This window comes from Sciurus carolinensis, chromosome 7, assembly GCF_902686445.1.
Source record: "Sciurus carolinensis chromosome 7, mSciCar1.2, whole genome shotgun sequence".
NCBI classification, from domain to species: Eukaryota; Metazoa; Chordata; class Mammalia; order Rodentia; family Sciuridae; genus Sciurus; species Sciurus carolinensis.
In genome coordinates, this window is record NC_062219.1 from 113,892,938 (window position 1) to 113,905,950 (window position 13,013).

Genomic DNA, 13,013 nt, shown 5'->3' on the forward strand with positions numbered 1-13,013 from the left:
TTTTTGGTTCCTACTTTTCTTGGACAATGTACAGTGTCAACAATGATTGTCTAGATGTTAGTAGCCATTCTTTAACTTGTACCCAAGTAAGGTCGTTTGGAACCACTTCCCCTTCTGCTTATGATTTTAGATCTCAGATGCTAGTGTGTGGTTTAAATCATAGCAACAGGCACTTGTGATTGATGGACTGACTGATGGTATAAAACCCCTGCAACCCACACTCGGGGCTGTTCTCCGTATGGCCCTTTTGGGCGTTGTGTGAGACAGTCAGCTGGCTGGCTGATGAAGACTCAAATTGGGACTTCGCACTGCTGATAGGTCCGTTCTTCAGTGCGCCCCACAACATGCGCCCCACATCTATGGCCTCTGTCCTCCTCTTCCAGAACTGGAGATGCCTGCCTCTGGGAACGTGCTCCCTACCCTGTCTTCTACTGCAGAGTCCCACAGGGCTGTGGGGACTGTAGGAGGAGGAGGCCTGAGTTGGCATCGCAACACCATCAAGCAGGGACCTCACTCTCTGGGATGGGCTGAGCAGACCCCAGTCCCTTCTCTGTCTGCCCCGTCATGGGGCCAGGGGAGGACCCACAGCTCTGGCTGGGCAGTGGGAGGTGGTGGCAGAGTGGAAAATCCCCTGCTGGTCAGATGCTTCTTTGGTTGGCAGGTGTGGTCCTGGCCTTCTGCCTGGGCCCACGGGCGTGATAAATCTGTTTGGAGCCCTGAGTGCAGGGTACAAGGTGGCAGAAAGGTGCTGACAGGGACTCTTTCCAATCACCCCAATATGGAGAGTTTTCTGAGGCAGGTTGGCAGTCCCGGTTGAGGTCACCTCAGGCCTTGGGAAGCTTGTAGATGGGAAGTGGGGGAGGTGGTGGTGAGGGGGATGGGGAGTTGGGGGGATGGGTGTAGGACTGTGGATGATGGAGGGAGGGACAGGATAACCAGACCTAGAGGCCAGAGACGGGGCAGGCCAGAGCTCACCTGAAGGCCAGGGGGGCACAGTGTCCTTTCAGGAGCCGAGGTCAGGGCAGAGTTGTAAGGGGTGGAGAGGGACGAAATGAAGAAGGGGACAAGGACAGGAGTGGCCCTGTGGTCTCGCCTGCTCCAGGCTCCACTGCACTCTGCTGCCAGAGTCACAGCCACTGCCCAGGTGGCTTATCCTGTGAGTGTGTGTGGCATGAGCTGAAGTAGGATGAATATCTCCCCAAATCCCCTATGAACCTTGAAAACCTCTGAAGCACCCCAAATCACATGACCCCAACCACAGGCCTCCAGCCCCAGCCCCAGCACCAGGACTCCCTGGTTACCAACATGTCACAGTCCCTGCATGAGCTACTGGCTCGAGACGCTCATGTATAACCCGATTCCCTCCCCTCAGACATTGGGGTGCTGGGGACCAGGACCTGAGTCCCACCTTAGCCCACAGTTCTCAATGATGTCATCCCTCCAGGGGACGTTCAGCAACCCCTGGAGACTTTCCTGACTGTCACTAGTTGCTCCTGGCACCTAGTGGGCTGCACCAGGGATGCTGTGGATCTGCCTGCAGTGAGGGGACAGTGCCCATGACAAAGAAGCACGGCTTCCCCCAGGTCAAGGCTGCTGCCGCTGCTGAGCAAGCTGCCTGGGGACCCTGTGCCCGTCTCTGTCTCCGCCGCGTTCTGGCCCTCACCCCAAACGCCCACAAAGCCTGTGGTTCCTGGCGGAGGAGCAGGCTTCGCCACCGCGTCCCCAGGACTTTGTTCTCCCTTATCACCCGGACCTCCTGGCCTCTGGTGTTAGTTGAGAGGTCAACAAGTTGAGAAGTCTGCTGTGGCCGTGGTCCAGGGGAAAACACAGGAACAATGGCGCATGGTGTACCGGGACACCTGGCTTGGGGTCCTGCTTGCCAGGGCAGGGAGGCAGGGACTCGGCCACATGCAGGGAGTATAAAGGAGGAGTGCTGAGTCTCCAGGGCAGTGTGACTGAGGAGGTCAGAGTGGCGCTCCCTCAGTGACCAGCTGGCAGTCGGCATCATGAAGTGGATGGTGGTGGCCTTGCTCTGCCTCCAGGTCCTGGAGGTGTCAGCTTCACCTGTCAAGTGAGTGTGGGCCTGGCTGTGGGTGCAGGTCACTCAGGGAAGCCTGGAGGGCTACAGGAGCAGCTGAGTCAGGGGACAGCAGCTGTGTGCAAGCTGGAATCCCTGCTGGGACCAGGGAAGGCTGCCCTTGCTGGTGCTGGGCAGGGCTCAGCGGGGAGCAGAGGAGCCTGGCCTCAGGGGCTTCTAGGGAAGGGAGAGGCACCATCCTCCCCGACTGAGGAGAGGAGGCGGTCCTGAGACAGAGTAGGGGGACTGTGCCCTCGCAGGCCCCTGCAAGGAGCGTGTGGTTTCTTCCTTCAGACAGAACCACCCTCTCCAGAGAAGGAGTAAGGCAACCCTCCTAGAAGTTTCCTGAAGACCCCAATTTACCAGCAGACGCTGAAATCACATTAGCACCAACACCAATACCTGTAAATCTCTAGAAGAGGAGGTGGTGAAAATCAGGGTGGAGCAGGTGGGCTGGCTCAGGGGACAGCGGGACCCCAGCCTGCCACTCTGCCTGCTGTGCCACGGGGAAGGGTGCAGTGGGCCCTTCCTGTATGCAGCTTTATATCCACTCAGGCAGTCAACTCCACATGGAAAATACTAGGGGTGATGCTGTTCCCTGGCTCCCTGGTGTGTCCTATGGGCAGTACCAGGCGCCAGAGTGCACCCGGGAAGGGACTCTCTTTGGGGTGAGCTTTGCTGACCCTGAGGTCTATTTCATTGTCCCATTTTCCTGGTTCTGGTGATGGCACCCAGGCCAGGCAAAAGGAAGGCAAAGGTCCTCCCACTGAGTCACATCCCAGACCTGAACCTGAAACAATGATACAACAAATATAACCAGAAGTCCTGGGAGGTGAAAGCCCCAGTGTCCAAGTCCCTCTCCCCTTCCTGGGTAGAATTTGCAGGCTGGTTGAGAGCAGAGGCCCAGGGCAGGAGAAGGACCCTGAGATGGGGTGAGGGCAGGCACTGGGGGAAGTTCCTTGTTCCCCGAATCTTGGGGCAGGCGCTGAGTGAGGTATGGAAGAAAGAGAGAGGGGAAGACAGGAGAGGGAATGGAAGAGAGGGGGCGGGGAACAGCGGGGAGAGAAGAAAGGAGACTGGAAGGTGGGAGGAGGAGGCCCAGCCCTGACACTCAGCCTCCCTAGGGTCCCCCTGAAGAAGCTGAAGACTATGCGTCAGACCATGAGGGAAAAGGGCTTGCTGGAGGAGTTCCTGAGGACCCACAAGCACGACCCGGCTCAGAAGTACCGCTTCAGCGACTTCAGCGTGCTCTATGAGCCCATGACCTACATGGATGTGAGTGCTGGTGCTGCCAGGTGTCCCTGTTCCTGCTGCCCAGGGCTGTCCCTGTGCACCTACCCTGAGGCCACTCCCTTCTGCCAGTGCTGCCAGCCTGGGGGTCCCCACTGTGAGTGGCCCACTGGGCAGAGCATGGGGAGGGTCCCCTGGGGTCCTGGCAGCTGACCCACAGAGACCATGTGGCTGTCCTGGGCAGGCAATACTGAGGCCTGTGGGTTTGGGGCCTGGCTTGTGGTGCCACCCCAGGGCTGGGCTATGCCTCCTGCTGTGCCAGGAGAAGCCTGGGCCTGCTTCCCTCCCTTGCTACCAGCCTGCCCATGGCTCCCCAGGCTGCCTACTTTGGTGAGATCAGCATCGGGACTCCACCCCAGAACTTCCTGGTCCTGTTTGACACCGGCTCCTCCAACCTGTGGGTGCCCTCCATCTACTGCCAGAGCCTGGCCTGCAGTGAGTGCTGGGCTGGCCAGGGAGGGCCCGTGGGCAGGGCTGGGCACTGGCATCTGAGGGATGCAGGCAGGGAGGGCTGCTCTCTCCTGCAGAGGACCAGGGACTTGTGCAGGACACAGGCCTCCACTAGCCAGAGGGAGGAGGCTGGCCCTGCCCTCGGGCGGCCCCCTGCCTTGCCCATGGTCAGGAAGCACCCCTTGCTCTCTGCCCCCACCTCACCCCTCCGGGTCACCCATCCTCCCTCTTGCTGGCTCAGGGACTGCTAGTCCCCTCCTGGAGACAACTTCCCCTGCAGGCCTCCCACTCCACTCTGCCATTCACTGAGTTCTCCCTGAGTGTCTCCCAGGGCCTGGGCAGAGCCAAGCTGGATCTGGTCCCTGTCCCGGAGTCCTTTTGGGAGACAGAGGATCAGCATTTCCTAGCTGCCCTGGTTCCTGCCAAAGCCTTGTGGCAGATATCTGGTGCATGGGGACCCTCCTGGGGCACACCCATGCCACCTCCGCATCCAGTATGCCCATGGCCTGGGTGGATGGGGGTTGGGAATGGGTGGGTTCCTCTAGTTTCCACTGGGCTCTGTGCCAGGTTGTGGTGGGAAGAGACTGAGGAGCAGTGTGGGGTGCCCTGCCTCAGGCAGGTCATCATCCGGGCCTCCAAGGTATCTGTAAAACCTGAGCTTTGGGGCCAATGGCTTCCAGGTAGTATGAGCCAGGGGCCAAGATGTCAGCCCCTGCCTTGGTGACCCAGGTGGGTGCTGGAGCCTCAGGGTGGAGGACAAGGCAGAGGGACAGGTGGGGTGTGGCCGAGGAGCCTGAGAGCCAGGCAGCGTCGTCTCAGCTGGGGCCTCCCTCCTCCCTCCGCAGCCACACACCCTCGCTTCAACCCCAGCCAGTCCTCCACCTTCTCCACCAACGGGCAGACCTTCTCCCTGCAGTACGGCAGTGGCAGCCTCACTGGCTTCTTCGGCTACGACACCCTGACTGTGAGTGCTCTGCCCCCCCCACCCTGGATGAGGGCTGAGAGGGCGGGCACTTCGGTGTGACTCCTCAGTCCCCTGGGGCCCTCCTGGGCCAGGCAAGGGCGGCCTCCTGCACCAGACAGACGTGGCGCTCTGCAGTGGGAGCTGGACACCTGGATGTGAAGGTCTGGGCATGGTGGCGACAGCCAAGGAGGCTGCTCAGAAGAGAAGGCGGCTCAGGGAGGCCTGTGGGAAGTGGGGAGGGGCCAGAGGAGGAAGGACAAGGACCACGGAGGGGTGTCCGGGACATGGGGCTGGAGGACATGGAGGCAGTCAGGGGTGTCACCTCCCCTACACCTTGTCCACCTCACAGGTGGAGAGCATCCAGGTCCCCAACCAGGAGTTCGGCCTGAGTGAGAAAGAGCCGGGGACGAATTTTGTCTATGCGCAGTTCGATGGCATCATGGGCCTGGCCTACCCTGCCCTGTCCATGGGGGGCGCCACCACAGCCTTGCAGGGCATGCTGCGGGTGGACGCCCTGTCCAGCCCCATCTTCAGCGTCTACCTCAGCAAGTGAGAGACGGCCCTGTGGGTCCCTACCTAGTGCCATGTCCCAAGACCTGGACACTTGAGGCCCAGTGCTGGGGGGGCGTGGAGGCTTCCCAACAGTGGGTGGCTGGGCCTCACCTGTCCTAGAGCCTGTCCTCTGACTCTCCCGCCCCCTGCTCCTGCCCCAGCCCACTTGGACATCCCTTTGCTCTGCTTGGCTGGGATGGTCACCACTTGTGCATCCTGAACTTTCTTTTGTGTGTTTTGCTGCTCAGTTACCCCAGGTCTTGGGCCTGCCTCCTGCTCTGGGTCCTGAGAGCCCACTGCCTGTCCTGTGCTTCTCTCCATATGCTGACCTGCTGTCCCCTCTCCTCCGTGTGTCTCTAGGTAGCCTGGAGTCTTCCTCTCTAGGCCCTTGTTTGGCTCCTAACCAGTTTTCCTCCCTCCCAACAAGCAGGCCAGGTCATCAGTTTACTGGACCTGACTTTTCTCCCTTCCTGTCCAGCGTTCTTCCCCTTTACTGTCTGAGCCATTTCCATCTTCTTGCTGTGGCTTGGTGTCCTCAACCAGTTGTCAGCAGTATGACCCTGTGACTCACACTCGGGACCCTTTGCTGGTGTAGACTCTATGCATAACCCCAGGAGTGCCCCCTTCTGCTACTGCTAAGAGGAGGCTCTGGAAGAATCCTGGCCTGCCTTGCCCTCCCCTCCACCAAGCCCTGCCCCTGTCCACTTCCAGCAGGAAAGGAACATGTTGGGTTTGGGTGGGGCTCCTGGTGACAGGGTCCTCCATGTCATGAAATCAAAGGTAGAAGACAGCCCAGTGTGTTGGGATGGGGGCCGCAGGGAGAACTTGTCCTTGAATAGTGTGTTGTGGGGTGCATCACTCAGGATTCTGGGGGACACAGTGTCCTGTCCTCAGGGAACTCCCTCTGAATCCAGGGAAGGCTCTGTTTCCCTGTGAAGGTGACTGCTGAGCATAGACACCTTGTTCTTGGTCACTCCCTCACTTCCCCTTTCCTGTGTGTCCTGCAGCCAAGAGGGCTCCGAGGACGGTGGAGCAGTGATCTTCGGGGGCGTGGACGACAACCTGTACACGGGGGAGATCTCCTGGGCCCCTGTCACGCGGGAGCTCTACTGGCAGATCGGCATCGAGGAGTGAGTGTGGGGTGGGGGTCCCAGGGACTTGCTTGGACTGGGCTTCCTGGCACCCATGGCTCACATATCCAGGCTCTGCTGGGGTCTGGGACAGAGGACGCCTGGGTCCTGCCCTTACCCAGAGCTACAGGTGGTCTCTACAGAAGTACTAAAACTGGTCCATAGAAAGGGGTGGGCGGGGGCACATCTGGAATCCCAATCACACGGGACCCCACGGATTAGAAACTGAGGTGTATGGGACAAGTAAGTTGTTCCACGTCCCCTTAACACACGATGGCCCTGGTGTAGAGTGCTTCTGGAAACTTCCTTCCCAGCCTATTTAGGGGGCCTTGCATAGACTCAAAAGGAATGTGAGGCAGGGGACTAGCTGCACTGGTGTCTGTGGTCCCCATCTGCATCGGGTGTGGCCGCCGCTCAGTGTGGGAAGATCTCCCCCGGCCGCCCTGACCTGGCTGGTTCAGGCTGCCTTCTTCTTGCCATTCAGGTTCTATGTTGGGGAGGAGGCTTCTGGCTGGTGCTCCCAGGGCTGCCAGGCCATGGTGGACACAGGAACCTCTCTGCTCACCGTGCCCCAGCAGTACCTGAGCTACCTTCTGCAAGCTATAGGGGCCAAGGAGGTCGAATATGGACAGGTGGGTGTGGCACGGATGTCCCCTAGCCAGGAGAGGTCAGTCTAGTGGTGATATTGTTTCTGCAGTGTGGGCCCCTGTCAGTGTAATTTGGTGCCAAGCAAGCGAGCAACAAGGGACAACTCTTGTCTCCACATGGCCATGTCCTCTACCTCCCATGTGTCCTGGTGAAGGTAATGATCACATAATGTGCAGTAAGTGAGGAGTCCAGGTCCACTTTTCCTGTGTACATGGCAGCAGGTGTTTAAAGGACACCACAGGGAAAGGGCAGTGTCCCCTCTCTCAGAAGGGCCAGGCAGGCAGGAGGAGCGTCCTTGATGTGGAACATTCCCAGGTCTCCCCACATGTCACCCACTCTAACTGCACATGTGGGACCCAGGAGGCGTCTACACAGCACCTGTCCTGAGCTGTGCCCTGTGGTCCAGAAGCAGGCCTGGGGCTCACATGGGCCTGGGTGCTCAGCAGCTGCACAGCAGGTGCTCTTGGGAGGGAAATGAGGGACCTGGGCTGTTGTGCTCTGCAGTTTTTCGTGAATTGTGCTGACGTCCAGAACCTGCCCACCTTCACCTTCGTCATCAACGGTGTGCAGTTCCCTCTGCAGCCCTCCTCCTACATCCTCAACGTAAGTCCTGCTACCTGGGGCTGAGCCGCCTGGGCGGAGGACCAGGTGCAGAGAAACGCTCCCCTGGCCCTGTGCCATTCCTCGTGCCACCTCGGATGATCCCCACTAGAAGAGCGTACCCCATGATCACTCGGTATCTTAATTCGCGGTGAGGGGCTGTGTCTAGGGCTAGCCATTGTGTAGCCCGGGGCCTAGGGGCCTAGGCTGTCCGTCACGACGTCACAGCCTTTGATGAGGGAGATTCTCATTGTGTTTGAGGAATGAAACCTTGGAGGTTCAGAGAGGTTAAATAGCTGATCCTGGGATGACAGATGATGAGGGGGAAGGGAAAGTTGCAATCCAAGTTAGCTTACTCTGAGCTTAACCTCCATTCTGAGTTGTTGCAAAGCAGGAACAGAAGGGAACTTTAGGAAGAAAAGGTACCCACCATGGGAACAGGTGACCCTGCAGAGGCCTCTCCATCCTGTATGTACCACTTGGAAATCCTTCCCAACCCCTGCTCTTGTGACAGACCAGCTGGTCTCTGAGTCCTCAGGGGCAGTCCTTGCCCTACGAATGTGTGACCCTGAACAGGACTCAGGTCTGAGCAGCGCTCAGGACAAATGTGATCAAATGAATGAGCACTCCCTTTGTGTGTTGAGCAGGAGGATGGCTACTGCTTCGTGGGCCTGGAGGCCACCTACGTGTCCTCAGGAAATGGCCAGCCCTTTTGGATTCTTGGGGACGTCTTCCTCAGGTCCTACTATTCCATCTTTGACATGGCCAACAACAGGGTGGGCTTCGCCACTGCTGCCTAGTGTTGCCCCTTGACATCTGCACTCCCGTCCTCCCTTGGCCCCACCTTGTCTGGGGCCCTCTGTCCTTCCTCTCTGCATTCTGCCTTCCTTTGTGGGCCTTCTCTACTAATAAATTGTATCCCATGTTGGTCAACCTGTTTTGTTTGGAGCTTTATTGTGGCCTCTAAGGTGTCCGTGGACTCAGGGAATGATGAAAGTGGGAATCAGGGCAAGTCTCACTGTGATGAATATGCGAGGCCATGAGTTTTCTTGGGGTCACTGAGATTCCATGACATATTGGCCTAAGGTCAGGCTTGGCATTTGCCCTGTGCTCCTCGATGGTTGGAGTGTCTTCACAGCTTCCCCTTGTGGGGTAACTGTGGTAAAGGGTCGCTAATCTAACAACCTGAGAGTTCGGCTGGTCCACTTTGTCACCCACAGCTGCCTCTGACCCAGGACCCACCGACCTGTCCACTGGCAGTGTGACTGGGGGCACACTTGCAGACCTAGCTGTGTGTCTCCTCACCTCTTAGACAACATTGGCCAGAATTTTCTGAAGATTCCGGACACCTATACACACTTGCAACCTTCATGGTGTCCTTGAGGGAGGAGGATGTGCCAGAAACTCTTTGTAGGAGGCTCCTGGAGGCTGGGACTGAGTTGAGCAGATTGCATTTACCTTGACTCCTATGTCCAGGACTTCCATTTGAGGAGGGCTGACCCTGAACTACGGACATGGGGATTGTTCCTGACTCCCATGGAGATCAGCCCACTTGCTCTAACCAACTCAGATCTCACATTCAGAGGCCCAAATAAAGTAGCCTCTGGCTTTGGATACAAAACAGGTAGTTGAATAAATGGTTCACATCAGTTTCACCTTCAGTAAAGTCACTCTAAGGCAGGAGGTCCCAAATTGAAAGTATTGTAATGCCACCCTCCTGCTCTTTGTCCTGTGTGTGTGGCCACTACTTACACTTCCCTGATGTGAGAGGAGGGAGAAGAGGATGGGCAGGTGTCTCACCTAGCTCTCTGATTTGTGTAGAGTACCATCCCTGGAGGTGAGGACAGTGGCTAGGGAGGATGCTGAGAGGTACTGACTAGTTATGGTGTGTGGACAGAACCACAGACACAGGGTCCTTCTCAAGGTATGACCAGTGACCTGTGTTCAGTTGCCTGGCCAAAGAAGGAGGGAGGGCCACTTATGGCCAGCACTTCAATATCCTTCTTCTCCCCTACTCCCTTTGCACCTCCTCTCCCTTTGTATTCTTCTTTAAAAGTGTGAATTTTACCAGTAAAACTCTTCAGACCTGATACCTATTATAAATCTGAAGAACTTAACAGATATCCACAGAGCATTTCATCCAAAATGATCTGAATTTATATTTTTCTCATTTGTTGCTGCAAACTTTTGCAAAATAGATGATATTTAAAGCGACAATGAAGTCTTAGTAAATAGGTAAAATTCTATGAAAATCTTTATGTCTTAAGAGATCACAATAAAATGAAATTAGAAATCTTGAGAAAGAAAAAAATGAAAGAAATGATATAAAAACCATCTGGATTGAGTAATAGAGTTTTGACTGATCAATGGGTCATAGAAAGATTTCAGGGGAGAAATGTTAAAATTCTTACAATCCAGACAGAGATGCAGCCCATTAGAATCTGCTGGATTCTATGAAGGCCATTGGGAAAGGAAAGTCACAGCCATGAGGGCCTTCCTAAGAAAATAGAAAGATTCCCAATACACAACCGAATGATGAATCCAAAACCTATGGAAGGAAGGAAACACTGAAGATCAGAGCTGAAACTCATGAGGTGGAGAATAAATTTGTAAAAGTATGAAGTATCAATGAAGAAGGCATTGGATCTTTGAAATGATTAACAAGACTTATCTATCAACCCTCAGCCACACTAACCAAAAGAAAGAGAAAGAAAGCCCAAATTCATAAAATTAGAATGGAAACAGGAATTATCCTCACAGACATCACAGAAAACCTGTCAATCATTATGAACTAATTGGAAAACTTCTCATTCCCTAATTTGGAAAATCAAAAAGCAGTTGAGTTTCTAAACATACATGACCAACCCACATTGAATGTAGAAAAGAAAGAAGCAATGATATTGGAGCAGTAATGAAAAACTTCCACAAAGGTACAGCCCAGGACAAGGTGGATTCTACACTGAATCCCACCATGCCTGTAAACCATGAAAGCCAATGCTTCTCAAATTATTCCATAAACTGAAACGGGGTGAGTGAGCAGGTCCCAGTTCATTCTGTGAAGCCGGTATCACCCTGATACTTGAACCACATAAAGACACATCAAGGGAAGAATACTGCAGAGCAAGATCCCTGATGAACATAGATACAAAATTCCTTCATATGATATTAGCAGATCATATTCAACAACACAATAAAGAGATAGTACAGCAGGGTCAAAATGGTTTCAATCCTATGGTGTAAGGATGATCCCACATATGTAAATCAGCAAAAGTAATTCACCACATAAATGGAATGAAGGACAAAATCTCAATAGACAGGAGAAAAGCCTTGAAGAAAATTCATCACCCACTCATGTTAAAATCAGTGATGAAAGTAGGGATAGAAGGCTCTTCCTTCAACATCATAAAAGTTGTTTTATACAACAAACCCAAGCTACTATCAATGTGAGTGGGGAAAAACCAAAAGCATATCCTCTAAAATCAGGAAAAAGACAAGGATGTTCACTCTCACCACTTCTATTTAATATAGCACTTCAAATTTTAGTCAAAGCAATTAAGGCGAGTGAAAGAAATACATGGAAAAGGGAGAAGTCAGATTACCTCTGTTTGCAGATGATATGATCCTACCCTTAGAAGATCCCCCAAACTCCACCAGAGCCTCCTAGACTAAATAATCAAATTTAGCAGAGTACCAGGATGCAACCTCAATATGGAAATATCAATGGCTTTACTATTGTTTGCTAAAACAAAACAAAGTTAAAAAAAAACAAAATAAAACCAATCCCTAATATAGGGAAACTATTTCATTCACAATAACCTGAAAAAAAAAAAAAGCAAGCAAGCAAGTATATAAATACATCTTTAATAAATCTAACCAAGCAGGAGAAAGACCCCCTGCGACTAAATTATAAACACTGACAAATGTTATTTAAGAACACACTTGAATGGAAAGATGTCCCATGTTCATGGATAGTCAGAATTATAAATATGAAAGTGCCATATCACCAAATGCAATTGACAAAGTAGATGCAATGTCCATCAAATACCAATGATATTGTACACACCCATGCACACAAACAGACAACAAGCACTAAAATTCATGTGGAAGAATAAAAGACCAAGAATAGCTTGTTTAGCAATTGTAACCGAAGAGACCAAAGCTGGAAGCACCACAACAACTGATTTCAAGTTATTCTAAGGAGCTACATCAACAGAAAGAGCATGGCACTGGCATAAAAACAGACACACAATGAAAGGACGAGAAGACCCAGAGACAAACTCACACAGATTGTGCCATCTGATCCTTGACAAAGGCGCCAAAAACATATGGTGGAGAAAAGACAAATTTCTTAACAACTGGACCTGGGAAAACTGGATCTCCACGAGTAGGAGAATGAATCCAGTTGTGGATCTGTCACCTTGTACATGAGGCAACTCAAAATGGAGCAGAGACCTAGGAAGTAGACCAGAGACTGTATACCTGTGTAGGAAATGGTAGGGTCAATACTGATATATAGGTGTGGGCAATGACTTCCTTATTGGGACTCTTAAGCTCAGGCAATCATACCAAGTATTAATAAGTGGGATAGCATCAAAAAGTTTCCGCACAAAAAGGGAAACAGTGTGAAGAGGGAGACTACAGAATGGGAGAAAGTATTTCCCAGCTACTCTTCTGACAGAGAAAGAATATGCAGAATATATAAAGAACTCAAAATGCTTAAAACCAAGAAAGCAAAAAACCCAATCAACAAATGGGGCAGTCAAGTAAACAGACACTTCTTAAAGGAAAAATACAAATGACCCATAAAACATGAAAAAGGTTCGACATCTAGAAATGCAAATGAAAACTCTACCAAGTCCGGACACCCAATCGCAGAGACTCAGGAGGCTGAGCAGGAGGATTGCAAGTTTGAGTCCAGGCTCAACAATGCAGGAGGCCCTGAACAACTTAGTGAGACCCTGACTGTAACAAAAGAAAAGGTGCTGGGGATGGGGCTCGGTGGTTAAGCACCCCTGGCTTAAATCCCCAAACGTAAAAGAAAAAAACATAAAAAAAAGACAAACTACATTGAGAGTTCATATTCCTCCAGTTAGAATGACAGGCACCAGGAATGCAAATAATAGTGAATGATGGCAAGGATGTGAGGAAAAGGGAACATTTTCTAATACGATGTTTGTGGAATCAAAATTGCCGAGGTGCTTACTGAATTTCCAGACTGTCCTGGAACTTGCCATCTCCTACCTCAGCCTCCCAACTTGCTGGATTGCAGGCATGTGCCACTGCATCCAGTCAGAGCAATTGC

The 13,013-nt window shown here is 52.9% G+C and overlaps 1 protein-coding gene across 1 annotated transcript; it reads left to right on the forward strand.

The window, feature by feature from the left end:
• The first annotated feature begins 1,960 nt into the window (after window positions 1-1,960).
• On the forward strand, window positions 1,961-8,549 carry LOC124988979 (gastricsin-like). The gene is made up of 9 exons (XM_047558856.1): window positions 1,961-2,071; window positions 3,202-3,352; window positions 3,685-3,802; window positions 4,663-4,781; window positions 5,131-5,330; window positions 6,341-6,463; window positions 6,948-7,095; window positions 7,616-7,714; window positions 8,359-8,549. The coding sequence occupies exons 1-9, from the start codon at window positions 2,007-2,009 to the stop codon at window positions 8,509-8,511; spliced, it is 1,176 nt and encodes a 391-aa protein (XP_047414812.1). The 5' UTR covers window positions 1,961-2,006; the 3' UTR covers window positions 8,512-8,549.
• Window positions 8,550-13,013: the final 4,464 nt, after the last annotated feature.

Excerpts from the sequence above, each read along its gene's own strand:
- LOC124988979 (XM_047558856.1), top strand. The coding sequence starts at position 2,007 with ATGAAGTGGATGGTGGTGGCCTTGCTCTGCCTCCAGGTCCTGGAGGTG. Across the intron at positions 3,353-3,684 it reads AGCCCATGACCTACATGGAT|GCTGCCTACTTTGGTGAGAT; the intron begins GTGAGTGCTGGT and ends ATGGCTCCCCAG. Across the intron at positions 4,782-5,130 it reads TCGGCTACGACACCCTGACT|GTGGAGAGCATCCAGGTCCC; the intron begins GTGAGTGCTCTG and ends TCCACCTCACAG.